Genomic DNA, 25,626 nt, shown 5'->3' on the forward strand with positions numbered 1-25,626 from the left:
GTGGAGGGCCCGGCTGTGAATGCTGCCGGGTGATTGGAGAATCAGCCCTGAGCGACTGTCGGTGGCTGCCTATAACAAGGAAGCGGCGGGGAGGTCAAAGGGAAATCTAGTGTCTACGGGGTCTTTTTTTGTTTTCCTCCGTCCTCCTCGGCTGCCTTTGCTTCTTTCCGTTTCATGAATTCCGCCGCCGTTCCAGGCGTCCCGAGTAAGCTGGCGGGCGCTGCTGCTTCCCCCTCGGCTACTTCGGCCCCGGCAGCAAAGTCCTTTTTCAGGCACGTGCGCTACGAGAACCTGTTGGCCGGGGTGAGCGGCGGCGTTGCCTCCACGCTGGTCCTTCACCCGCTGGATTTGGTCAAGATCCGCTTCGCAGGTGAGCTCCCTTCTCTTCTTCCCCTCCCGCCGCCAAAGGAGCGGGCGTTAAATAGAGAAGAGAAGGTAGAATAGAAAATTGGATTGGATTGAATTGAGTTCTTTATTGGCCAAGTGTGATTATTATTGGTCAGGTGGGATATAAAAGAAACATAGAGAAGAGAAGAGAAAATAGAGAATAGAATAGAGAATCGAAAATTGAATTGAATTTTTATTGACAAAGTGTGATTGGACACACAAGGAATTTGTCTTTGGCTCCTATGATCTCAGTGTACAGGAGACTAAAATATATTCATCAAGAATAAAAGATACAACACTTAGTGATAGTCAAGGTTACTAATAAGCTATCAAATCGTAGTAGGAAACAAATAAAAACAATATAAATTGAAAGATACAAGCAACATGGTTATAGTCATAAGTGGGAAGAGTTAGATACTAGGAAGGAAGAGAATAATAGAAATACAATCTTAGTAAATTATTTGACAATGTTGTGGGAATTAGTCGTTAAGCAGAGTGATGGCATTTGGGGAGGGGGGGCTTTCCTTGTGTCTAGCTGTTGTGTGTCGTGCCCTATAGCATCGTTTTGAGGGTAGAAGTTGAAACAATTTATGTCCAGAATGTGAGGGGTCTGTAGAAATTTTCACAGCCCTATTTTTGACTTTTTTTAAAAATAAGAATTAACTTGTGCTCCTTTGGGTGTATTTCTGCCGCTATTTTGACGTAGATTTATTTCCAGAAATTTCCCCCATCAAAGTTAATTCTTGAAAGGGACTGCCTTTCATTCAAACGTCTTCCCTGTGCAAATTCCAAATTGGCAAGCTGAGGCTTCCACGATACTACAGTAGTCCTCTACTTAGGACCACAATTGAGCTCAAAATGTATGTTGCTAAATGAGAAATGTGTTAAGTTTTGCCCTTTTTTACGACCTTTCTTGTCACAGTTAAGTGAATCCCTGCAATTAATTTAACATGGTTGCTAAGTGAATCTGTCTTCCCCATTGACTTTGCTAGTCAGAAGGTTGCGAAATGTGATCGCGTGACCCTGTGATACTGCAACTGTCATAAATATGAACCAGTTGTTAAGCATCCCAATATAAATCACATGACAATTAGTATTCTGCAATGGTCTTAAGTGTGAAAAATGGTCATAAGTCACTTTTTTCAATGCCGTTGTAACTTTGAATGTTGTAAGATGAGGACTACCAGTACTTGGAAGGACAACATATAAAGGAAAGAACTACTCACACTATGCATCCTCTTCACTAGAAATTGACAGGACTTTGATATGACAGGTAGTCACTGCCTGATTGTACTCCTATCTTCTCCATTAATGTATGTGTGAGCCTTGGTGGCGTAGTGGTTAGAGTGCAGTACTGCAGGTTACTTCTGCTGCCTGCAATTTGGCAGTTCAAATCTCACAAGGCTCAAAGCTGACTCAGCCTTCCATACTTCCAAGGTGGGTAAAACAGGGACCCAAATTGTTGTGGGCAATATGCTGACTCTGTAAACTGCTTAGAGAGAGCTGTAAAGCACTGTGAAGTGGTATAGAAGTCTAAATGCTATTGCTATGTATGTCACCAAATACTGAATCTGATCTTTGATTCATTCAGTCTTATTATTTTAGCACACTAGGCAGCTATTTTCTGCATAAAAATGCTGTTCCACAAGTTCTTTATGACCTGGATGTTTCTGTTAAATGAATTTAGAGATGCTGTGGACACTATTAACTATTAGGGAATCAGGATGAGTTGTTGTTAGTGTAACTTCTGGAGACATAATGCATAAAATTGGAGTTTTGTTCTCACTGGGAGGGGGAAAAACATACTGTGGTTGTCTTAAAACAGGGGTGTCAAACTTGCATCATCATGTGATGTATCGGGATTTTTTCCCCTTTCAACAAACCAGTGGGGGGGTGTCAGCACGTGACGCATCTGGTCTGCGGACCGTGAGTTTGACACCGGTGTCTTAGAGAGACTCACATTGATTCAAGAACATACAGTTTTCAAAATGATTTCCAATTTTTTTGTATAGTGAGTGATGGCTTGGAGCTGAGACCAAAATACAATGGTATCTTGCATTGTTTGTCAACCGTCTGGAAACAAGAAGGATTACGTGGTCTGTACCAAGGAGTGATTCCAAATGTTTGGGGTGCGGGTGCCTCTTGGGGTCTGTATTTTTTCTTGTAAGTTGAAGCTCTTTAAATGTCTCCCAGTTAATCCCAAAATAGTTTGTTTTTTTTCACTTCCCCCACAGCAGATTAAATATGTTAACTTCATCATCTATTCTAAGCTTTAATTAGAAGATTTTACAGCATTAATCTAATACTTGTCAGTAGCCGATACTTGGTCTCACTACTGTTCCTTCGGATTATTCTTTCCCAGACAATATAAAAAGCTTAATTTACTACTATGAACTTCAATAATACTAGACCAGTATTTCTCAATCTTGGTAACACTACCCTAGATCATTCATTTTCATACAATTGGGGCTTTTAAATTTCTCTCACTAATGTAGCTGTCAGAAATCATTGTCCAGTGGTTGAAAGGTAACTTGTGCAACTGGTTTTTCTTTTCCTTTCCTCCTCCCCATAGCCTCATGTACTCCCCAAGGTCTTCTCTGGAGATTTGGAGTCTTATCTAAGATTATTGGTTCTATCATACAAGACTGCACGGGAGAGCAGAAGCAGGTAGCAAGGGATGTTGCAAGCTCCTGTCCATGATTTCAGATAATTTCTCTCTTTGCATCACATCTATCAGAGTTATGTATCATTTTGGACTGAGCTCCCCAAAAGATGCTTTGGGAGTACTAACATGGTACCTCTCTGCAACTCTTTAAAATGTTTTTCTAGGAAAATATAAAGCTGCATTTTAGAGTTGAAAACAGTGCTACGTTTGCATCCGTGTTCTCTCCAAAACATTTTTTAGAACCAAATCTGAAACATTGCACAGCTCCTATTTTTTATATAACACAGCACTGCTTTTAGGCTTATGTCTTGATCACCTGGAAATGTTTATAGTTTATACCAGGAGCTTCAACAGGGAAGAAGGGAAGAGAAGCATCACTTGTGTAAACTGCCTTCCCATTTATTGGCCACTGAATATAATTAAAGATTGTCAAATATCATCTGTTGGGCTTTGGATTGTCACTTTCAATACCATTTCCAAACCGCCTACTTTGGCACAAATATATTGAGAATCCCATTTAAGTGAGAGCAGGCCATATCTTATCATCCATCGAACAAAATATGAAAAGCTTTTTTATCAAAGGGCATAGGGTCAGTTTAAGAAAGCTATTCATATTAACCAGGCATGTCTGAAATGGCTATTTCATTCAAGACTATATTTGATGAGTTTATATTCTAAATTCCATTCCTATAAGAACAATATACACAAACCTGGGATCATACAATGGCATGCAAACAGTCATTCCCCAAATTGCTAATCAGCAATCTTACTAGATTTTGCATTAAATTCAATAGCTGGTGACTTGGACAGCCTACAAGAATAAATTCCCAATTAGCAAACTCCTCCTCCCCCCCTTCCCCTGACAGCAACATCCACGATGGGCTCCATATCAATCTGGGATCTCCAGGTCCACTGACAAAGCCCTTTTGAAACAGTATCGGGGGGGGGGGGGGACAGATGAACGATGGCTTCTCTGCAGGGATGACATTCTTTTTTTAGCCCTAGTAAGTAGACATTCTTGATAGAAGGGACCCATAACATACCCTGTCTTCCCAATCTGGTGGGTCAAATAGATGTATTGGGAAAGGACAGCCCTTCAGATACATGACTCCAAGCAACATAAGGCTTCAAAGGTGATAACCAGCACCTTGAATTAGATCCAGAATTAAATTGGCAGCCAATTAAGCTCTGCAAGTGAGTTAACATCTGTACAAATCCAGACTTGCATAGGCAAGTAGATAAAGAGTTCTTAAAAACTCAAAAGTCTGCATGGTGTTTTGTGATATTCCCATAATATACTGGTATTTTAATATGCCTCAACTTTACTTAAACAGGTTATTTTAATGATTATATAACAAGTAATCTGGATTTGCTAATCTTCATATTTGATTATTCAGCTACAATGCTATTAAAGCCTACAAGACAGAGAATAAGATGAAAAACCTTGAAGCAATTGAACATCTAGTGTCAGCAGCTGAAGCTGGTAAGAAACATATGAGCTATTTGTAGCAATATTATATGCCATACTTTGTTGAGTTATGTTTAGTTCAGAAAACAATTTTGAACATCTAAAAATATATTTTTGTCCTATTGAAAGTACAAATGCTCAACTTGCTGAGTATTAGATCTTTAAAAATGATTTTCTCTGACACTTTTTAAGAAATTCTTATCCATACATCCTGAACACAATACAAAGATACCACATATGTATTCCCAGTTTTACAATACAAGTTATGCTGAAATCCATGTATCAAATGGATTTTCCTTCCAAGAAAGTTGATTTAGGATTATAATTGTAGTTCTCTAAAACTATTTGGTAAATATTTGCTACACAAGTATAGATACTGAGCTTTTTGGAAATTGAATGCATAAATTCCATGTGATACACAGATCAGAAATTTTCAAATTATGTTTGAAGTGCTCTATAATACTAAGATGCTAGCATTGATAGGATTTTCAAATTATATTTGATAGGCGTGATCACTTTGTGTATTACAAACCCAATATGGGTAACCAAGACTCGGCTTGTGTTACAATATGAAGCTGGCGCTGACCTGTCAAAGAGGGAGTACAAAGGAATGTTTGATGCTCTTATTAAAATATACAGGCATGAAGGTATACGTGGGCTATATAAGGTAAATTAATTAGTCTGGTCAAGAGTTCTAGTATTAGTATTTTATTATTAAATATCCTGAACAGTTATTGCATAAGTTTCGGTGCAAAAGATTTGTTGCTAAACTTCAGTTCTTGTTCATGTATATTTGAAATATCTAAATTGCAATAAAGAGTTTATTTTATTTTATTTAAAATATTAATAATTGTAGAATGCACATAATTGAAAGATTGAAATTAAATGTTAATTAAAGATAGGTTGAAATTTAAATTTAGAAAATGACTAGGATAAACTGGTGCTTAAATCAGTATGGTCTTTATAGAATTCATAAAGCAGATTGAATCTTTTCTGTACAAAGTATAATTTTGACCATTCCATCACTGTATATGTATTGGCAATGCTGGATTTTAAACTTATAACTCTACAATTGATATGATCAGATGGATGATTTTTACTTTTTTTTTTTTTTTACATTTAACTATTTCAGGGATTTGTACCTGGTTTGTTTGGAACTTCACATGGGGCCCTTCAGTTTATGGCGTATGAAGATTTTAAATCCCGATATAATAAATATAAAAATAGACCATCACATATGACACTGGTAAGATAAATTATAAGTTAGAGGCTTTACATAAAATAAAATGTTAGGACTGTGCAACACATTCAAAGGATATATCACAAAGCATCATAACTTGAAATGTTTAAGTCAAACACATCTTCCAGAAACATGAAGTGGTTAATTGGAAGGCTTTCTCAGGTCATCACTGTGTGTGTGTTGTGTGTGTGTGTGTGTGTGTGTGTGTGTGTGTGTGTGTGTGTGTACACAGCTGATTCAATATATGTATACTATACAATACATGTATAATATATGTATACTTCATGTACATTTTCTTGTTCATTAAGATGTTCTATAGAACTCAATTTTTTCATGTTTAATTTGATACTGCAATAATTTGGTGTGTGTCTCAAGAATTGAAGGATATATTAGACATAAAAGTGGCAGTTCAACTTTGTTATAGGATAATGATATAGTATGACTTAATTATTTATTTGACATGGTACAACAGTTTGGTAAGTTTTCAATTACCTGGTTAACTGGAGTAAATTTTATGTACTTCTTATACATTTAATGTATATGTACGAATTTGTAAGAAGCAGGGCTCCATCGGTTGTTTGTTTATTTGTAAAGGTAAACATTTCAAACTCTTTATTTCAGATTAATATTACAATAAATAGTAAAAAATATCATCCCAAAGGTGCTTTTTTCAAAAGGCAACTGGACTTTCTTTGGTTTTCCATGAAGACACATTTTGTGTGTTGTCCAAGCTTCCTCAGTTCTGAGAATCTAAATGTCTATGGAGAATCTCTGAGAATAATAGACCATATTTTTATACCAAAAATGGAAAAAAACAAACACTGTTTAAGTGTTTGCCTCAACATTCGACAGATACTTACAATGATCCCATGTAAATATTTTTAAAAGGGGGGAATTCTCATTACTGTGGCTCTTGTTTGGGGCTTGCCCATATGAAGAAGGAAAGCTCCAAGACCTTCGTTCTGCTGTACCTGACATGCACATATAACCAGGTCAGGAAATATTGGTGTCAGGTGTATCTGTCCTTGCCTGATTTGGTATGTAGGCATTGCAGGCTTACACTAGTCTTGCATAAGGAATGCCCAACTTGTAGTAGATCAGATTCATGGGATTAGAAAAGAAAGTGGGCTAGTAAATGATTAACGTTTTAAAGGACAGCTTCCTAAATTTTATTTAAATTACTCTTGCATACGATGGTGGATTTTTACCCATCTTGACTTTCTTGTTTGTTGCTGGATATACCAACTGATGCCATGACAGGAGCCTCGTTCTTTTTCCATTAAGATTTTGCTGCATTTGTCATGAAAGGCAGAAAAGCATATTTTGAAGGTATAATGTTATGAAGAACAGTGGATTTACCCATCATGGAGCATGGTTAAAAAAAAGTGTATTATGTTATAATGGAAAAGTGGTGCTGCCTTGGATTATTGTGTTAGATTGATATGTATACCTCACAATTTTTGAACTATCTATCAAAATAATGTGGAAAGTTACCAACATTACTTGACTTAGCCAGGAGTTTAGTGTTGTATTTCAACATGAGCTATTGCAGATACATGTGGTGTTTTTCTCCATTTTTTAATTTCGGTATGGTCAAACAAATACCTAAAAGACCACATGCACTGGCAATTTGGGAAAGAGAAATTGCAGTAAGCTTTCCAGAGGGTACAGTTACCTCAAGCTTGAGTAAGGGTGCCTCACCCCCATCAGTCTTTTGTGACGCATTTCTGCAATGGCTTTGCACAGCTGTGTAAACTATCAACATAACTTTGGAGCAACATTTGCATAGACTGAAAAAAAGAATACACTGCTGAATTAAAAATGGTACATTTCTTTAATTTTGCAAAAGAGTTGAGAATGGCAGGTGGTCTTACCTGAACTGCTATTTTTGGAGCTGGGACAGAAGGCTCCAGTGGATGGTATTGACACGCCCATTTGGCCATGAGACTGGGATGAAGCTGAAGACACGCCTCTGTGCTCCACCCTTTCTTCTCCACTTCATCGAAGTGAGCTCCCCTCAGAGCTGAAAACAAGGCACAAAGGAGAAGTCCCACCACCCCAGCTATCATACTAACTAGGGCGGGAACTGGAGCCTCCTGTCCCAGCCCCGAAAATAGCAGTTCAGGTAAGACAAACTGCCATTTTCCGGAGCGAGGGACAGGAGGCTCCAGAGGATGGGACCTACCAATGTTAAGTCCCATTGGCGGGGAACTCATGCTCTGCAATAACCTGCTGTAGCACCCTGCGCCCAAACGCTGCATCAGCCGATGTGAACGCGTCTAACCTGTAATGTCGGATAAACGGCGATGGGGATGCCCATGTAGCCACTCTGCAAATGTCCTCTATGGGGGCCTGGGAATCCCTAGCCTCTAGCCTCCCGATCGCATAGAACCCCCAGGGATTGGCACTATGTGCTTGGCAAAGCCGGAAATGGCTGCCGCGATCTCAGCACTCTCTCCGATCCCAAGGATACACAGTAACACTCTCTGGTGGTTAGAAAGGAAAACTACATAGAGCTACTTACAAGCTAGAGCAGAGAGTTAGCTATGATGGCTGCAGAGGCAAGGAGGTTCCAGTAGAGATAGAAATCTCAGAAGAGGTTAAAAATATGTCTCGTCTTTTAGCCAGACTGAGATGAAGTGGAGAAGAAAGAGTGGAGCACAGAGGCGTGTCTTCAGCTTCATCCCAGTCTCGTGGCCAAATGGGTGTGTCAATACCATCCACTGGAGCCTCCTGTCCCTCGCTCCAGAAAACTAATATTGGTCCCTTTCCATTTTTAGAACACTTTAGAATATATTACCATGGCAGCATTATCCAAAATATTTGCAGTCACAGCAACATACCCGTATCAGGTTGTGAGGGCACGTCTCCAGGATCAGCACAACAGATACTCTGGAGTACTTGATGTCATCGGTAGAACATGGAGGTAGGCCTGGGAATGAAAACCTATTAAGATTTTTTTTTTAATCCTCCCCTTCATTTTTTCAAGATTATTAAATATTTATTTCAGAGGGAAATGTGGAGATTTCTGCATTGGAATTAAAGCAGAGAGCTGTGAACATTCCCCTTAGAACTATGAACCAGGGTGAGAAGATTTTTTCAGGTTTCAGCAGAGGGAAAGCAGGAAAGCCAAATATGTGACCTTGTTTTGCTCTCTTCCCCACTTATTTTCCTTCTGTGTTATAGCGTTTAGAATATAAGCCTATGAACACGGAAAGAGTTTTTACATGGGGATCTAGCAATACAGTCACCATCCAAATATGTGCAAAAACCTTTGACTGAGATATCAGTACATGTTTATTTGTACCTTCCTAAAATCAGAATTTATCTAGGAATTACGATTTAACATTTCTATATTTGGAAATATAAAATTCCTATAAAGAATTAGTAATGAGCCAAGGTGGTGCAGTGATTAGAATGCAGAATTGCAGGCCAATTCTGCCAACTGCCAGCAGTTTGATTCTTACCAGCTCAAGGTTGACTCAGGATTCCATCCTTCTGAGGTCGATAAAATGGCCCAGATTGTTGGGCAATGTGCTGCCTCTGTAAACCGCTTAAAGGGAGCTATAAAACATTATGAAGCAGTACATAAAGTGCTAGTGCTAAATGCTAATTACATTCACAGTCCGGTTTTCTGCAATAGATAAATTGACAATAATCCAGGAATACAGTACGAACAGTATAAAAGTAACATTTGAGTTTGTTATAAACCAATTGGAAGTTTTACAGAAATCTCTTCTACTTTTCCACAGGAAAGAAGGAGTTCGTGGATTTTATAAAGGAATTTTGCCCAACGTAATACGAGTCACTCCTGCATGTTGTATCACCTTTGTAGTATATGAAAAAGTATCTTATTTTTTACTTTGACTTAATAATAAATGAAGATTGGATATTGGCTCCATATATTGTTCAGCACTTTTTCAGTGAAGCAGGAATGCCAACACTTGTCTGGCATAGATTTTTTTTTCTGGATTCATATTTGTTAGTTTCATTTGTAATACCTTTAAAATGGACCAAGGTCACTCGCAAGTTGGTATGTTTAAGATATATTGTATATTGATCTCTGTAAGAATCTCAAAATAAATTGTTCACATTATCATCCTCAGTGTATTTTCCTTTTACTCCTTAGTTAACAAGGCTTAATATTAATTTTAAAAAATAATGAATAGGGCTAAAGTCATACATGTAGTCTTCGCTTAACAACTACCCTTTATAGCAACTATTCAAAGTTTTGACAGCACTGAAAAACTAATTTTATGACCGGTCTTCATACTTATGACTGTCTCCATGTTCCACAGTTATCATTTGTATGCTTCACAGCTGGCTTCGAACAAGCAGAGTCAATGGAAAACCTGGAAATAAAATTGCAAGTCACAGTCACATGACATCTTGCTTAACAACCATGGAGGAAATTGACATTCTAAATCCAGTGTGGTCATGTGATGGCTCACTTAACAACTGTATCACTTAGCAAAGAAGTTACCGTTTCCAATTATTATTAAATGATGACTATTAGTAATGCAGTAACATTTTGCTTGATAAGCAAGACTATCATGTTTTTCTTATCATTATGAAATTGGGACTAAAACTAAAGGTCTGTGCTGAAATAGTTAAATCAATATTTATAGTGAAACAATTATATGACATTGGAATGAATAAGAGGTTGCAGCGAGCGCAGCTCATGCTTAGGCAGGTAAGGGGCGCGATAGAAGGAGGTAGGAGATTCAAAAAAAAAAAAGGAAAAATTTTGGAAAGAAGAAAAAAACCAAAGAAATCCAGAGAGTCACTGAATAGCTCCTGTTAGGCCGAAGACTGAGGTTAATCTGGGGAGTCAGAAGGAGGAGCAGAGGGAGTGTCCTCAGATTTACCTCAGTCTCCAGGCAATTGGGCAGTAACAATACCGTATCAGTGACTTCTCCCACACCCCACCTCGGAGACGCATAACAATGGCTTGCAGGTAAAAATATAACCATTAGTCGTTTCTGCCATTGCTCCAATTGTATTGCTGTTTGATTTATATTTTGTCTGTCTTCCAAAAATGTAGACTTTTCTTTTAACCACTACCCACTCAGAATGATTTGTTCACCCAACATATTTGCTGTTCCTGCTACCCCAATCTACTTCTTCCAATCTAACCAAGACAAGACAAGGAATATTAGTAACTGCTGAACATTGGCCTTAATTGTATTTGGATTTGCTCACGAAGAAGTATCACTGAGTTTTTAAGTTTGCCTAGAATTATATAATTTCTTATATATTTATATTTATCAAAATATTTGTAATCTATCTATCTATCTGTGGGTCTGTGCTACTTAAAGTAGCACCATAATCCTTAATAAAAGAGTATGAAAACAAGTTTTTTAAATCTTTGAAAAAAAATCAGAAGGGTTCACATATAAAATATTTTCTACCTACTTTAACAAAAAAAAATACCAGAACAAACATTTCTTCCCAGAAAGGAAATGAAAAAGTTCATTACATTTAGGGCCAAGGTTTTTAAAAATGTGAATGAACTCACTGTTTTGCCTTCTCTTTGATATGATGATAAAATTGTGGAAAACTTGAACAAATTATAGTAAGATTTTCAAAAGGTACAAAAATCTAAATTTCACATTTAAACTACTAAGGCATAGATAGTTAAGAATATTTTGTTTGTGATCCAGTAAAATGATTTAAAAAGTTATATACTACAGAAACACTATATCTTTTCTAAGTTAAATAATATGTTAACTTAATTTTTAAAATTCTGCTTAAGCTAAAGGTTTTTTAAAATGGTAACACTCAACAAAATTGCAAAAGAATTACCAGTATAAACATAAAAATCTTATATGTATATTTCCACATAATCTAATTTTGAAGGTTTCATATGTCATATTGATATCAAGTCATACAAATAGGAACAATGGGTAATGTCTCTAAACTCTGGCAGCAAACAGCTAAGGCTAATATTTAAGAGCAAAAGTTCTAAAAAAAATTACCATATGTATTTGTAAATACTTTAAAAATTAACCTTTTGTTCATATTTGTAGTTCAAATATGCTATAGAGCAGGGGTGTCAAATTCGATTTCATTGAGACCCACATCATGTTTATGTTTGACCCGGAGAGGGGGCTGAGGTGGGTGTGGGCAGCATGACGTCACTTGTGTTGGGGGAACACCTGTGGCGGCCCAAATGCTCTGCCAGTGAAAATGGGCTCCCGAGCTCCATTTTCGGTTGAGACGGCCTCCTGCAACCATCTGCCAGCGAAAATGGAGCTTGGGAAGTCTGCACGTGGCCCTCACAAGCTCAATTTTACTGGCAGAGGCACCACAGCTGGTCCTTCGCTATTTCCAGGGCAGCCCTGCGGGCCAAATCTAAGCACCTTACGGGCCAAATCTGGTCCCGGGGCCTTGAGTTTGACACTGCTGCTATAGAGGTATCATGTTCATTTATACATTTCACTAACTTTTATGTTTAAACTTTTAGATAATGATTCACATTCATACATTGACTTGCTCTTACATTTTTATTTAAATCAAAAAAATTACATAGATCTTCCACCATGCCTGGCATAGCTTCTATGCATATATAATACATCAAGATGACAGCTATACACTAGATAATAAAAATACAGGTTTACTAAATTACTGTATTACAATAATATTTACCAGGTCATTTTTCAGGTCAGGTCAGGTTTATTTTATTGTTTCACACATCACAAGAAAATTAGTTTTCTAATTTCCTTTCAATAGGAACTTGAAGCTTAGAAAACAAATCATACATTGGGGGAATGGAGAAGATACACTTGAATAAAAAGTTGCTTTTTAAAGATATAAAATTAACATTGGCTATGTAGATTTTATTTTTGAAAAAATACAAGGATATATAGAATTGATAGAAAAGTAACCATTAATACAGATTGCTCCTTTAGGATCTATATTCCAAAAATGCTGTAGAAAAATGCTAAGGATACATGGGATAAAAAATGGAGTATTAATTGTCTACTGGTATTTCTGTAAAACCTCCACAGAGGCCAGCACCAGGCTGCCTCCTGTGGATTCAGGAATTTAGTAGACCCAGGCTTGGTTAGCACAGACCATGAATTCCCAAGAAATCCCAAAACATCTTGGAAACAAATCACGTTTGTGTAGCTGGCAAAAACTACACATACGCTTAACTGTCAAATCATCTAAAGTCAAACGTGGCTCAAAAGAGATTTTTACCGTATTTCTATAAATAGATTTGTGCACTATAATCCAATGTATATTTTCATGTAGAAAAACAAACCAATAAGAGGTTGCATAAAGTCCTGGATGTTGTTTTGGGGATAGCAAGAAGAGGTTGAAAGCTCTATTTTGGCAGTTCCTCTATAATTATGCGAGACACCGAGTTCCATCCCGTTGATGCATCTCCTCTTGGGTAATCTGAGCAAGTCCCAACCCAAACAGCAATATCCACCAATCCAGCATTGATTCCTTCACATAATCCTTCCACTGTTTAAAATACAAAATGCATTGATTTCACCCATAATCCATGGCAAACATTAAAGACTAACAATGGAAAATGGTATTGAGCATCGGTAGAGGCAATCCGCAATTACAGTATTTGGTTGGCAAAGATACAAAGGGAAGGAAGAATGCCTAACTAACCCCACCTCCCTTGCCATGCAAAGGGAAACTGAGGTCACAGCCTTTGTTGCTTTCCAATGTTCCTTTGGGCCACATGAGGAACTTTCTTGCCCAACAACAAGAAAGTTTCCTCTCGAATCTCTCACGCCCTTCCATCTCAAGTTCCATACATGTTATCCTTTTAAAATACATTTTGCACATAAGAATTAATATGGGAGAGAAATTGCATTTCTTCCTTGAGGTTTTTTTTAAGGAAAGTGAACAGTCATTAATATATAAAAAACCTCATTGCCCTTTTAAAGGTAAAGGTTCCCCTCGCACATATGTGCTAGTCGTTCCTGACTCTAGGGGGGAGGGTGCTCATCTCCGTTCCAAAGCCGAAGAGCCAGTGCTGTCCACAGAAGTCTCTGGTCATGTGGCTGGCATGACTAAACGTTGAAGGCGCACAGAACGCTGTTACCTTCCCACCAAAGGTGGTTCCTATTTTTCTACTTGCACTTTTTACATGCTTTCGAACAGCTAGGTTGGCAGAAGCTGGGACAAGTAACAGGAGCTCACTCCGCTACGCGGCGCTAGGGATTCAAACCGCCGAACTGCCAACCTTTCTGATCAACAAGCTCAGCATCTTAGCCACTGAGCCACTGGTCCCTTCATTGTCCTTTTAATAAAAAATAAACGGATTTTTATTTAACTGTTTATCATTTCTCTTGGATGGCTGTTTTTTTAGTCGGGGTTTCTTGCTATTGAAGTGGCACGGCAGAAGATAAAGATTATTATTCTCTACATGCCTTTTATTTACAATTAATATTGTACTCTCAATTTCCTGGATTCAGATGGAATACCATGTACCATAACTTAACAAGTTGATTCAGTTTCTATGAAACTGAACGAGCTCCCCGTGGAGATTCTGACCCTCGCCACCCTTCAGGCCTTCCGGACAGCCGTTAAGGCCTGGCTGTCCCTGCAAGCCTGGGGTTGAGTTCCCCCCCCCCCTACTCGAATTTGCTGTGCTTGCTGTGCTTTTTTAAACTGTTGTATCACTGTCCTGTTTGTCTTACTTTCTGTATTTGTTTTTCCCCTTCCCCTGGTTTTTGTTCAGCCGCCCTGAGTCCCTTCGGGGAATAGGGCGGCTTACAAATCGAATAAATACCAAATACCAAATACCAAACCCCAAGCCAAAATATGTTTGGCTAGTTTGTGGTCCAGTGCTTAGTGACAATCCAGAATTCAAACATGGTTAGCATTTTATCAGCTTCATAGCACTTGAGTGAAATGTTTTAAGATTGGGAAAGACTCTAAATTTAAGCTCCTCTGACAATTTAGCATCTGAAAAGAATATTGAGCTATACCAATCCATTGGCTTGTCGTAAGAATTTTATTTGCTATGGATAATTACATCCCCAATCTCTTCATCATTTCACGTAACAGTAGGCGCTTCAGCATCAAATGCTTGCTTTTATGATATGACTCCAGTACATACCTGAAGATGTGCGATGTATATTAATAGTAGAATTTAACTCCGGGCTTCCTTGATCTAAATAAATTATAGCTTCAATAGGAAGTGGTCCAGAGCACTCAGCCCCATTAAAAGTAAAATACCAGCGTTGACAACAGGCATTTCTACATTTAAGTCGAAGTGATCCACTGAAAAGAACTCTTAAAGCACTGTTGGTACGCATCTTGGTGAATGTACATTCCTGTGAGAAAAGAATAAGTGAAATTTTGTAGAAAATACAATTATCTTAAACATTGCTCTTCTGCAACAGGGATAACCCTGGAGATATTCTTAAAGATCACTTTCATAAAACTCAGATAAAAAAGTGATGGGGGGGGAGTGCCAGTTGGTAATGATGAATGAATTGTTCCAATTGAGCATTCCTTGTACTTAAGATATTTTTCAACTAAAACAATTCATCTATAGTGAAACAGGTAATGCATCATTTCATACAATACATTTTCTGACTGAGTAAGCTTCATAGTGTTATGTGTATTGATGAAAGTGCAGTCACAGTTTGGGTAATTTGCTGAAGAAATCAGCTGAATTTGTTGGCTGAATTCACACCTAAGCCAAGTTTACAAACGTCAGTGGCTGGATCAGAGACTAAACCGAAACCAAACAAGCCATATTGTGGCTTAATGTGCAGATCCAATCAACAGGTACATCTAGATCAAAATGTCTAGTAGAAAATCTGGAATCTTTTTCAACCCCTCTCTGGAAATGCCAGAAACAAAATATGCATTCAGCTACTAAGCTCTGTCAAAAGTTAAAGGTTTATAATCACAGATACTATTTTGTTTTAAATGCCTTTCTATTGAAGGGCTTTCATGTATTAATCAGTCATTCTGAAGCTGCAAAAAGTGACTGCCTATTTTGAATAATAGTATTAAAAGCCCATCTGCTATTAACTCATTAAAATTGTTACTTCCTCACATAGGCTTGATCACATAGGCTCACAACTTGATTGCAATAATGTTGAAGTGTTTCCTGTCCAAACCCTACTGCTGTATTTAAATCTATGAATTATTGGTTTTATGCCAATGCTAAATTCAATTTGAGGATCCACCTTAGGGTTACTAGGACTTTGGTCAATGATGTCAAGATGTCACCAAATAGGACTAGGCCAAACATTGGGTGCCATCCGGGGTCATAGTAAAGTGGTTTAAGGGTAGGAGGGGGAGAATGAAGCCCTGCAAATACCCACTGTATCCCTTAAAACAGTGGTGTCAAACTCAAGGCCTATGGACTGGATGCAACCCACAGGATGCTTAGATCTGACCCATGGGACCACCCTGGAAACAGCAAAGGACCGGCCCACAGTGCCTTGGCCAGCAAAAATGGAACTTGGGAGCCCCTTTTCACTGACAGAGCGCTCAGGCCACCACAGGCACCCTCCGACACAAGTGACGTCGAGCTGGCCACACCCACTCCAGCACCGCAAGGTCAAACGCAACCCTGATGCAGCCCTCAATGAAATGACGTTTGACACCCCTGCCTAAAGCATCCCCCAAATATAAAAAAAATTCCAATTTGGGGTTTTTGCAATGCTTAAGGTACACCAAGGCATCCACAGGGGATCAAAATGTGGCTGTAACTGTATAATCAAAGACCCACTTATAAAAAGGGGCACAGCTTCAGTTTTACAGTTGAAACATCAAGCGTCCATTTTGACTCTCTCCCTTACTGAAACCTAAAAAAATAGGACAAACCTTTCCGCTAACTCCAAAGATGATCTAGAACCATACATGGCTGCAGGCAGGGGTGGGCTGCTGGGGGTTTGCCGGAGTTCAGGAGAACCTCTAGCTAAGATTCTATGCAGTTTGGAGAATCCCAAAAACCCACTCCTGGCTGGTCCCACCCACCCTGCCCCTCCCAGGATTCCCCACACGGCCTATTTTGGATGCAGGTAAGTGCAGGACACGTATGAGGCTCGGGGAGGGCGAAAAACGGGCCTACCAGAAGTTTCGGAAGGCCAGAAATGGGCCCGTTTCCACCCACCAGAGGCCCTCTATAGCCTGGGGAGGCCGTTTTCGCCCTCCCAGAGAATCGAGGAAAATATCCGGAGCCTGGGGAGGGCAAAAATACCTCCTGTGGTGCAGGAGGCTCACTAGGCCACACCCACCATGGCCATGCCCACCCAGCAACTGAGCAGAGAACCCCTTGCTTCATGGTAGTGGATCTGCGTACTTGAGAGACCGCCTCCTGCCAATTACCTCCCTGCGACCCATTAGATCGCATAGATTAGGCCTCCTCCGAGTTCCATCTGCCAGTCAGTGTCGACTGGCAACCACACGGAGGAGAGCCTTTTCAGTAGTAGCTCCGACCCTTTGGAACGATCTCCCCGTGGAAATTCGTACCCTCACCACTGTCCAGACCTTCTGCACAGCCCTTAAAACCTGGCTATCCCGTCAGGCCTGGGGATAAAGATTATAATCTGTCCCCACCCGAATGATGAATGAATGTTGTGTACTATTTTACTCTTATGTATTGTCTTATGTTTAGTGTTGTGTATTCCCCCTTCCTATATTTTGTAAGCCGCCCTGAGTCCCCTCAGGGAAAAGGGCGGCCTATAAATGTTAATAAAACTAAAACTAAACTAAACTAAACTTGCTAAAAATTTTAAAGCCCACCCCTGGCGGCAGGCTATCTACCTTTGCCAAAACTGGAGCCCCTAGAAGTGAACAGATGATTAGTCAAGCAAAAGCAATATGGAACAGATTTCTCACCATATCTTGGCGGCCTACATGTTATGCTATAGTTGTGTATACTTACTGCAATTTTTCCAAGGTCTATGCCGTAGTTCAAGGCACTCCATGAACATTGCTTATAGTTAGGAGTCCAGGATTCCTCAAAGCTTTCTTGAATGCATTCTCCTTTTTCTCCTTTAAGCCCATCTCTGCCCGGGATACCTGGAGTTCCAGGTATTCCGTTGACTCCAGGGTTTCCATCCCTTCCAGGAAGACCAATAGGTCCTTGCATACACATGCCATTATACTGAGAAACAAAAAGGTATGTTGGCATCACACAGGCATTATTATTATTTACTTAAGATAAAGAGAACAAATAGTACAAAAATGATAGATTAAATGGGGGGGGGAAACAAACCTATTTAGCAAACTGAAAATGAACCTCCCATTTGGGAAAAATATAGTCATAATTTCAAGTGAATATAGAGGTTGATGTCAAATAGATAACTTAGTTTGTGTTTACATTTTTAAAACAATTTGAAATTGTAATTCAGTGTATAGGAGAACATATATCGCATCTAGAGGGAGAAGAAATCCTTGAAACACTCTATAAAATCCACATTACCGTCTTTCAAACACAGAACCAGGTAAATTGCAGTACAAATCAATCCCATCACTCCTTTAATCTCTACTAGTACAATCCAACGCATTTATATTTCAAAATTATTCTAAGTGAATCAAATGGATGTAAATTAAAAAGATAACTTCACATCAATTTTCATTAGTGCTGACCTCATCAACACATCCATGTGTTACCTTGGCAATGCGCAAAGTTGTTTTTCAGCTTCTTAATCTAGGTTACAATCTTGGGGTTTTCTTTATTGGTCTTCCACCAAAACATTAACCTGGTCAGCTATTCGACCAAAATTATCTTCCAACCTCAGAAAATGTTGGTCCAGATGCTGCCACCTGTTGGTGGGGCTTGCTCCATTGGTATCAACCATTTAGAACAGTGGCTCCCAACCTTTTTTTTCTCCATGCTCTCCCTAAGCATCTCTAAAATCCTGATGCCCCCCCCCCGTGACATATAATTCTTACTTTAAGCAAAAAGTGAACTCTACTCACGCGGAGGAAGCCTAAAAGGCCATTAACTTGGTTTAAACAAGGTTCAAATTGCCCCCATTAAAAATCAAATTGCCCCATTGTGGAGCATGCCCCCCCCCACCGTTGGAAACCATTGATCTAGAGCAAATCCTTCTTTCTGGTTCAGCCGATTCATACGGCGCAGCTGATTTCCATGCCTTTGCTGTTCTACATACCAGGGTTGCCCTAGAAGTTAAGCAGCTGAGCTTCAAATTGCTGTAATTTGAACGCTGCGTGCAAGTGCATTAGGCGCAAGCGTTTGCAAAGGGCGTATGTGTGTGCAAAGTGCGCATGCGCACACGAAGCACGCGATCACCAAACTGGTTGTTAAACTTGTTGCAGCCCACCCCTGTACAGGGGGCTTGTGTTTCCTCAAGAGGTTTTTAGAATCAGTCACCCATTGAGGAAGAAATGAAGTAAGCATCAAGAATCCGCCACATCCACTTGACGTTATTTTCTCCCTCCTTATAAAGACCACTGAGGGCAACTGCCTTCTCAGAAGATTGTGAGATCCTCTGCTTGGGGAATTCTCTTCCTGAATAATCAATTCCCATCACAGGTATTAAAGCAACCATAAATATTCCAAATTAGGGCTTGAGTTGCTTTGTTTTCATTTTTTTTCTCTATTGTCTTTTCCTTCTGTGCTATGAATTTGAGGACTAGGGCACCAATGTTGTTAATATTAAATGTATCACAAAACACAAATTACCCGTAGGTCTCAGAGACCACAACTCTCATTCTCTTTTTCTGTTCCAAATTATGATAGGCTACAGAAGTACAATTTTGTTCCAAATGCTCTTAATCTTAATGGCATACAGTGTATTTTAAAATTTGATTGTAGGTTTTTAGTTTGATTTATTTTTTCAATCTTCTATATCTTCTTGATTTAATTTTGTTGTTCAGGTAAAATAAAAATAGCAGACTACAAGCATTTATCCTGTTTTCTTTATGCTCTGTTGTTGTTTCACTTTTTGACAAACTCTGCTCAGAAATGGATAGTACAAGCTTAGTAGGAGCCAAGAAAAATAGAACAGAATATATAATAATAGGTTATTTCTTCCAAGCCTTCTCTTAAGAAGAGAGGGCAGAATTAACCAGTTTGCTACTACTATTGTCAGTGCCAGTAAACCCAGGGGAACAGCATATTGAAAGCGAAATGCTATTTCTAGAAATATGAGGAAAAGTAAATCCTTTCTGAGGTAATCAGTGAGAAGATTGTATGAGGGGGTTGAAACAGCCATTCCTAAAAGTATCTGGCTCATGCTAAGAATATGTGGAATTTCTGAGGCAGACAGGACTGACTTGAATATCAAACCACGTCTGAGGAAAGCCACGTTTTGAACGAGTGAGGCAGACTAAAAGCTGGTTGGTGGGTGGATGGGAGGGGGAGAAGGAGGAAGAGGTCTTCATAAACAAGTGGGTTTACAGCAAAAGTCCATTTCTGAACCAAATTCCAGCTACTGAGCACTGAAGCAGCCTTCCCCAACGTTATGATGCCCCTCAGAAGTATCTGAATGGCCTTGTAAGCTAGGAATTGCAGCCTGGAAGGCATAGTTTGGAGAAGGGTATCCTGGAGGCTCCATAGCTTTTCTTCAAATTAAATGATTTTCAATAAACTCAACGCCTGGTACAATTCTTTACAACAGTACATCCCCTCCATTTGATCTTGTTTTTATGCCTGAATTATGTTTATGCCAACTATGTTTAGCTGTCACTTAGGCAGAATCTCTTAGTATTTGGAAAGAAGACTCACAGAAAAAAAGGTTGTGAACTAGATGGGAAATGAAAAGAAATTCTTGGATTTAATTGCTGTGTCTATGAAACCAGAAGTCAAGCTCAACTTGAAGTCTCTACCTACACTCATGCCAACAAATATACTATATAGCTGAGGTCTAACCCTTTTAATTCCAAAGCATTTTGCTTTCAGATAGATTTTCTCGTACAAGTAAATTCCACTCTCCCTACACTATAGAAAGAAGGTATAGTGATGATTAAAGACATAATTCCCAAGACTAAATATAATGATTCCTCCAGCTTACAAAGGAATGCCTTCAGTGAGAAAAAATGTTTCAGAAGCCACTAATCTCCCTAAATGCTCAACTCAATAAATCACCAAGACTGGAGGAAACCAACTAAGTTACTCATCCTCTGAGTCCCACCACAGCAGAAGGCCAAGCTGTCTTTCCTTCAATTGTTGGTATCCAAACTCCAATTTCAGCCTGATCTTATTCACATAAGAACTCTTGAGAATAAGATGGCTTTCCTTATTTGGCATACTAAGAGGGAAAACTGAGACTTATTTTAAGGGAAGCCAGCTTCAGTCAACTATGCCTAGAGACATTTTTGCACAGGGAAAAAAGTTCTCTGTTGTAAGCCATGCTGAACAAAATGGCACACAGGCTTGATTTCAAGGCTGAGAGTTAGCAAAATATAAAATACAGGAAGAATTAAGTGTGACCATCTCTTTGCTGCCTAATATCCTCTCATCCAGTTTTCCTATGTTTTATCTTTATCATGTTTAATTTTAATTGAAATCACCGAACCCTTTTGTGCTACTATTACTGTTAGAACCAATATGGTTATCCGTAACAGAAGAGCAACCTACTCCTATAACAAAACTGTGCATCAGAGGAAAAGGCTACCTAGGCAAGATACTACATTTAGGATCCTCCACTCCGACTCCCCCATCCAGAATGTGCATACAGGAAGTCCTTAATGTATGGCCACATATTAAGCCCAACATTTCTGTTGCTAAATGAGAAGGTCGTTCAGTGAGTTTTCCCCCCATGTTACGATCTTTCTTTTCCACAGTTGTTAAGTGAATCAGGGCAGTGGTTAAGTGAACCTGGCTACCTTATTGACTTTGCTTGTCAGAAGGTCACAAAAGGGGATCACATGACCCTGGGACACTGCAACGGTCATAAGTATGAACCAGTTGCCAAGCATTTGAATTTTGATCACTTGATCCTGGGGATGCTGCAAGGGTCCTTAAATGCAAAAAACAGCCATAAATCCCTTTTTCAGCGCTGTAATTTCGAACAGCCACTAAAGGAACGGTTGTAAGTCGAGGACTACGTGTAAATACCTGTATCTTTACAAAAGAAAAAAAAAGCCAAGGGACGGAGCGTGACCCCGGGAAAGGGACAGACCTCTCCACTCCAGCGGTGCCTTCTTGCCCCCCCCCCCCGCACCGCCTGATCGCCCGCCTGGCCCTCCACTCACCACGTCCACCACCTCCCGCTGACGGAACGCCTTTTGTTTCCCTTTCTGCGTCTCCGTCGAGGTCCCGGGCGACGAAGCGGCCGCCAGCAGAAGCAGCGAAAGCAACAGAGCGGCAGAAAGCGCGGCCGGGCAGCACGGCGCGGCGGCAGGCGACGGTCTCATGGTCGGCGAGTGCTGGCGGCTGCGAGCTGGCAAGGGCTGGCCGCTGCGCCGGTGAGCGCAGATGAAGCGGGCAGCGTCCCGCCAGGCGCAGCCACACAGACGAGGCTTTCACTGCCGGAGAGCTCCAGTTCTCCCTGGGGGCGGTCAGGAATGCGCCGCTGGCTCCCCTCTGAAAGGGGCGCGCCTCCACCCGATTAGCTGGGGCCGGTGGGGGGGGGAGGCAGCCGGGGGCGAAAAAGGCGGCGAAAGTAGCTCTCCCCCGCCACTTTACTCCGGGCGAGACAGGAGGGAGGTCGGCGTTGGGGCTGGTGGTGATGCGGTTTCCCGCTCGGTCCCTGCGGCGCTCCCTCCTTTTCGACCACGTGGAGGCGCGGCGGGGCGCCCCTGCTCGCCATCCCGCCACAGGTTGGCCTCTCCGGCTCGTGGGGGTTGTTTGGGAGGAAGACCACACAGGACCGCCGAGAGGATTATTAAGTGCTGGAAAAAGACTAAGATGGGTCCCTTCACCTACACATGGACACATAAATCAATAATGTCATAATTGTGCATTTATTAATTGCATTCAAGCATGCTTGCACATAAATTAAAAAGAGGACAGGCACTTCTGTAAAAAGATAATTTAAAACAACAGTACAAATATGTAAACAGTAATGAAACAATATACATATGCAATGAATTTAAAACTAGATTGATTGCAAGCTTAAGGCAGGACATAAAGCGAGATTTGGACATAACATGCAACAGGGTCAGACTATAAGACCTCCTGGGAGCCCCATCTATCCCTTCTATTTTGTTATACATTACTGAACCAGAAACTTGAACTCTGGAAATACAAATGTCAGACCACAACATCTGTTCTAAGGAGGCCAAGCCAGTTAGACGTCTCGCCTACGAGTCAGGCATATAACTTAACCACAAAAACCAGTATGTATTCAGTGCTTCCTGCTTGCCTACTGCAGCCTAGGCATGAAAGGGAAATACGGTAGAACTCGCTTCTTTGCTTAGAATTAAGGAATTTAGCCAATTGTTATCTCTATCTGAACCATTTGGCCAAATAAAGCTATTTCTTGATCTCGCAGTCCAAATCTCCTGATTTTCTGCAACAAGCTCATAACAGTTATTATAGTTGAGATGTGGCATTTATATTTTGTTAAACAAAGGTGCTTTCCTAGCATTCTTCCTGGCAAAATTGTGAATTGCATCATCAAAATCAATCATTTTTGCAAGGTCAGACTCAATACTGAGGCTTGCTAAATCTACCAGTCACCCCTGTGATGTAGCTTGTTAGGAATATAATTCTAACGGTTGGATTGGCAATATATAAATCATGTAACAATGTTGTACCTGTTTCTTTAAAGCATACTGTAAAATGTGATTGGTTGCTGTTTTCCTCAATTGGCCATAAGAGGGAGCCAGAAGGACTGTTAGCTCTCTCTCTCTGTTTTCGTTAGATGCTGGGCTGATCTGATCTGAGTGAGCTATTGTAAGTTTTGCAACTGCTAGCAAACTTTGTGTACTGAACTGAATATATGATACTAGATTATGTTATTTGGATTATCCCTTAACTGAAAGACATTGATGACTGACTGTCTTATCCGTGTATGACAGTGATGGGCAACCTTTTTGGCGTGGTGTGTCAAAAATTGGCAAAAAATCAAGCATAACTCGCGTTGTGTGTCACTTCGACAAAAACATAATTTTGCGCAATTTATAGTTTAAACTACAAAAATGTATAATGGCGCTCACAGTTCCCGTTGGCACTCCGCTGTTCCCTTCTGTGGTGCGGTCTTAACCGACAGTCCCAGGAGTAGACTCTCTGTGCCGGCCTGACTGGAGAGAGGCGCGCACTGTTCCCGCGCTCCTCTCCTGCGGGTCCTCCCTCGCCGCGCTGATGACGTGTGTGCGCACGGCACACACGCCTTACCAGCAGCCCCTGCGCTCAGAAAGGGGCGGCGGCGATACAGTAAGTGAGTGTGGCCGGGGGAGATCACACGTCCCCCCCCCCGTTCCTCCAGCACAGATTCTTTCATCCTCGGCGGCCGTGCAGGAGCCGAGGATGAATCGCATGAAATCCTGTGCGTGTCACCCCAAATGGCTACGCGTGTCAGCACTGACACGCGTGTCATAGGTTCGCCATCACTGGTGTATGACTTGGACTGGTTGATGGACTCTGATACCTCTATTTCCACGAAAGTAAAAGCCTATTTAAACTACAGTGTCTCTGTATGCTGGTTTGTGTGTTCTCCAACACAACTCTCACAATGCTTCGCTGAACGTACTCGGTCTCCCAATGGAGAGCTTACCTAACACTAGTTGATCTTAGATAATTTTTTATCAGCTTTAGCTTGCTGATTTTACCCATCAAGGCCCCCCTATGAGTTCCATAGGCCCCGGAACAATGTACCAGCTGCACCCACCTCTCCTCAGGCCTAAGACCAGACTTTGGGAAGTGGCCTTGCCTTTTCCATCTCAAGGGTCCTTCAATTCTGACAGGTCACCTGCGGGCCTTGCTGGAGAGCCCGAGTGAGGGCCCGGCTTACTGGCGGTCGCACTCACCAGGTCCTCGTGTCCAGCGGGCGATCTTCAAAGCAGCACATTGCAGACAAGGGAGGGAGATGACACGTTGGAAGCAGCAAAGCGTTTCAATTTCCCATGGAAATAACGGGGAAAAATGGGGGGGGGGAGAAACCCAGGTGAAGCTATTGTCTGTTTCAAATTAGGAAATAAGCAATGGAAACAAAGTGTTTTCTCCAGTGGGAACTTTTTAAATGAAGTATAAAGAGATAATTGTTGAAGTCGAACTGTGCTACTTATTGCAATTAAATTCTGCTTTTTCTTTGAGAATGCAGAGAGTCACTGCTTGGTTTTCACGACCAACTGTCTGGCTGATTGATACAAAGACGTTCAGCAGGCTTCCAAAAATCAGAAGCATTTTGTCAAATTAACAAGTTTTGTTAAAACTAGAGTACATTAAAAGATTATCTGTGTGGTCATTACAAGTAGAAAAATGATGTGATGTCACATAATCTTTTATTTATGTATTTATTAAATTTGTTTGCTGTCCCTCTCGTATCCAATGACTCTGAAGGGCTTACAACATTGTCATCTTACAATCTCACTAGACTTTGTGGTGAAAATGAGTCCTTATCCCTGGATCTCCCGGGCCTCAGTTTAAAATAATGAAATGTAGACACTACTTAAAGCAGGGGTCACCAACCTTTCGGGCCTCAGGGACCACTAAATTCATAATTTTAAATCCTGCAGACCACTAATATGATCTGCCTAATGACCACCTGGGTGGGCGTGGCTAGGTGGTCATGTGACTTGGTGGGCGTGGCCAACCCAATGTCAAGTCAAGGGGCGCCTCACCAGCCATTACTCACCCCCTCCCTCCCAGCCACTCCTCGCCTGCCTACCCAGGCTCCTTAGGGCCCCAACAGGAAGCAGTTGTTGGAGTTAAGCAGCCACCATGAGAAAGAAGTGGCAAAACAGCTGGCTCAGTTCAAATTGGATCTGACCAAGAAGGAGGCTCAGCAGAAGCACCTC

General features: G+C 40.6%; 2 protein-coding genes across 2 annotated transcripts; one reads left to right on the plus strand and one right to left on the minus strand.

The window, feature by feature from the left end:
- The first annotated feature begins 122 nt into the window (after positions 1 to 122).
- SLC25A32 (solute carrier family 25 member 32) lies at positions 123 to 9,859 on the plus strand. Its single transcript, XM_087706795.1, has 7 exons — positions 123 to 370; positions 2,400 to 2,550; positions 4,450 to 4,535; positions 5,027 to 5,187; positions 5,653 to 5,766; positions 8,541 to 8,686; positions 9,513 to 9,859. The coding sequence occupies exons 1-7, from the start codon at positions 175 to 177 to the stop codon at positions 9,625 to 9,627; spliced, it is 969 nt and encodes a 322-aa protein (XP_087562921.1). The 5' UTR covers positions 123 to 174; the 3' UTR covers positions 9,628 to 9,859.
- Positions 9,860 to 12,252: 2,393 nt separating this feature from the next.
- On the minus strand, positions 12,253 to 22,095 carry CTHRC1 (collagen triple helix repeat containing 1). Its single transcript, XM_087703851.1, has 4 exons — positions 21,919 to 22,095; positions 17,639 to 17,860; positions 14,849 to 15,065; positions 12,253 to 13,233 (listed from the first exon to the last, which is right to left on the minus strand). The coding sequence occupies exons 1-4, from the start codon at positions 22,078 to 22,080 to the stop codon at positions 13,091 to 13,093; spliced, it is 744 nt and encodes a 247-aa protein (XP_087559977.1). The 5' UTR covers positions 22,081 to 22,095; the 3' UTR covers positions 12,253 to 13,090.
- Positions 22,096 to 25,626: the final 3,531 nt, after the last annotated feature.

The sequence above is a fragment of the Thamnophis sirtalis genome, unplaced genomic scaffold (assembly GCF_051295495.1).
Source record: "Thamnophis sirtalis isolate CommonGarterSnake01/CBP01778 unplaced genomic scaffold, rThaSir2_p1.2 scaffold_2, whole genome shotgun sequence".
Classification (NCBI taxonomy): Eukaryota; Metazoa; Chordata; class Lepidosauria; order Squamata; family Natricidae; genus Thamnophis; species Thamnophis sirtalis.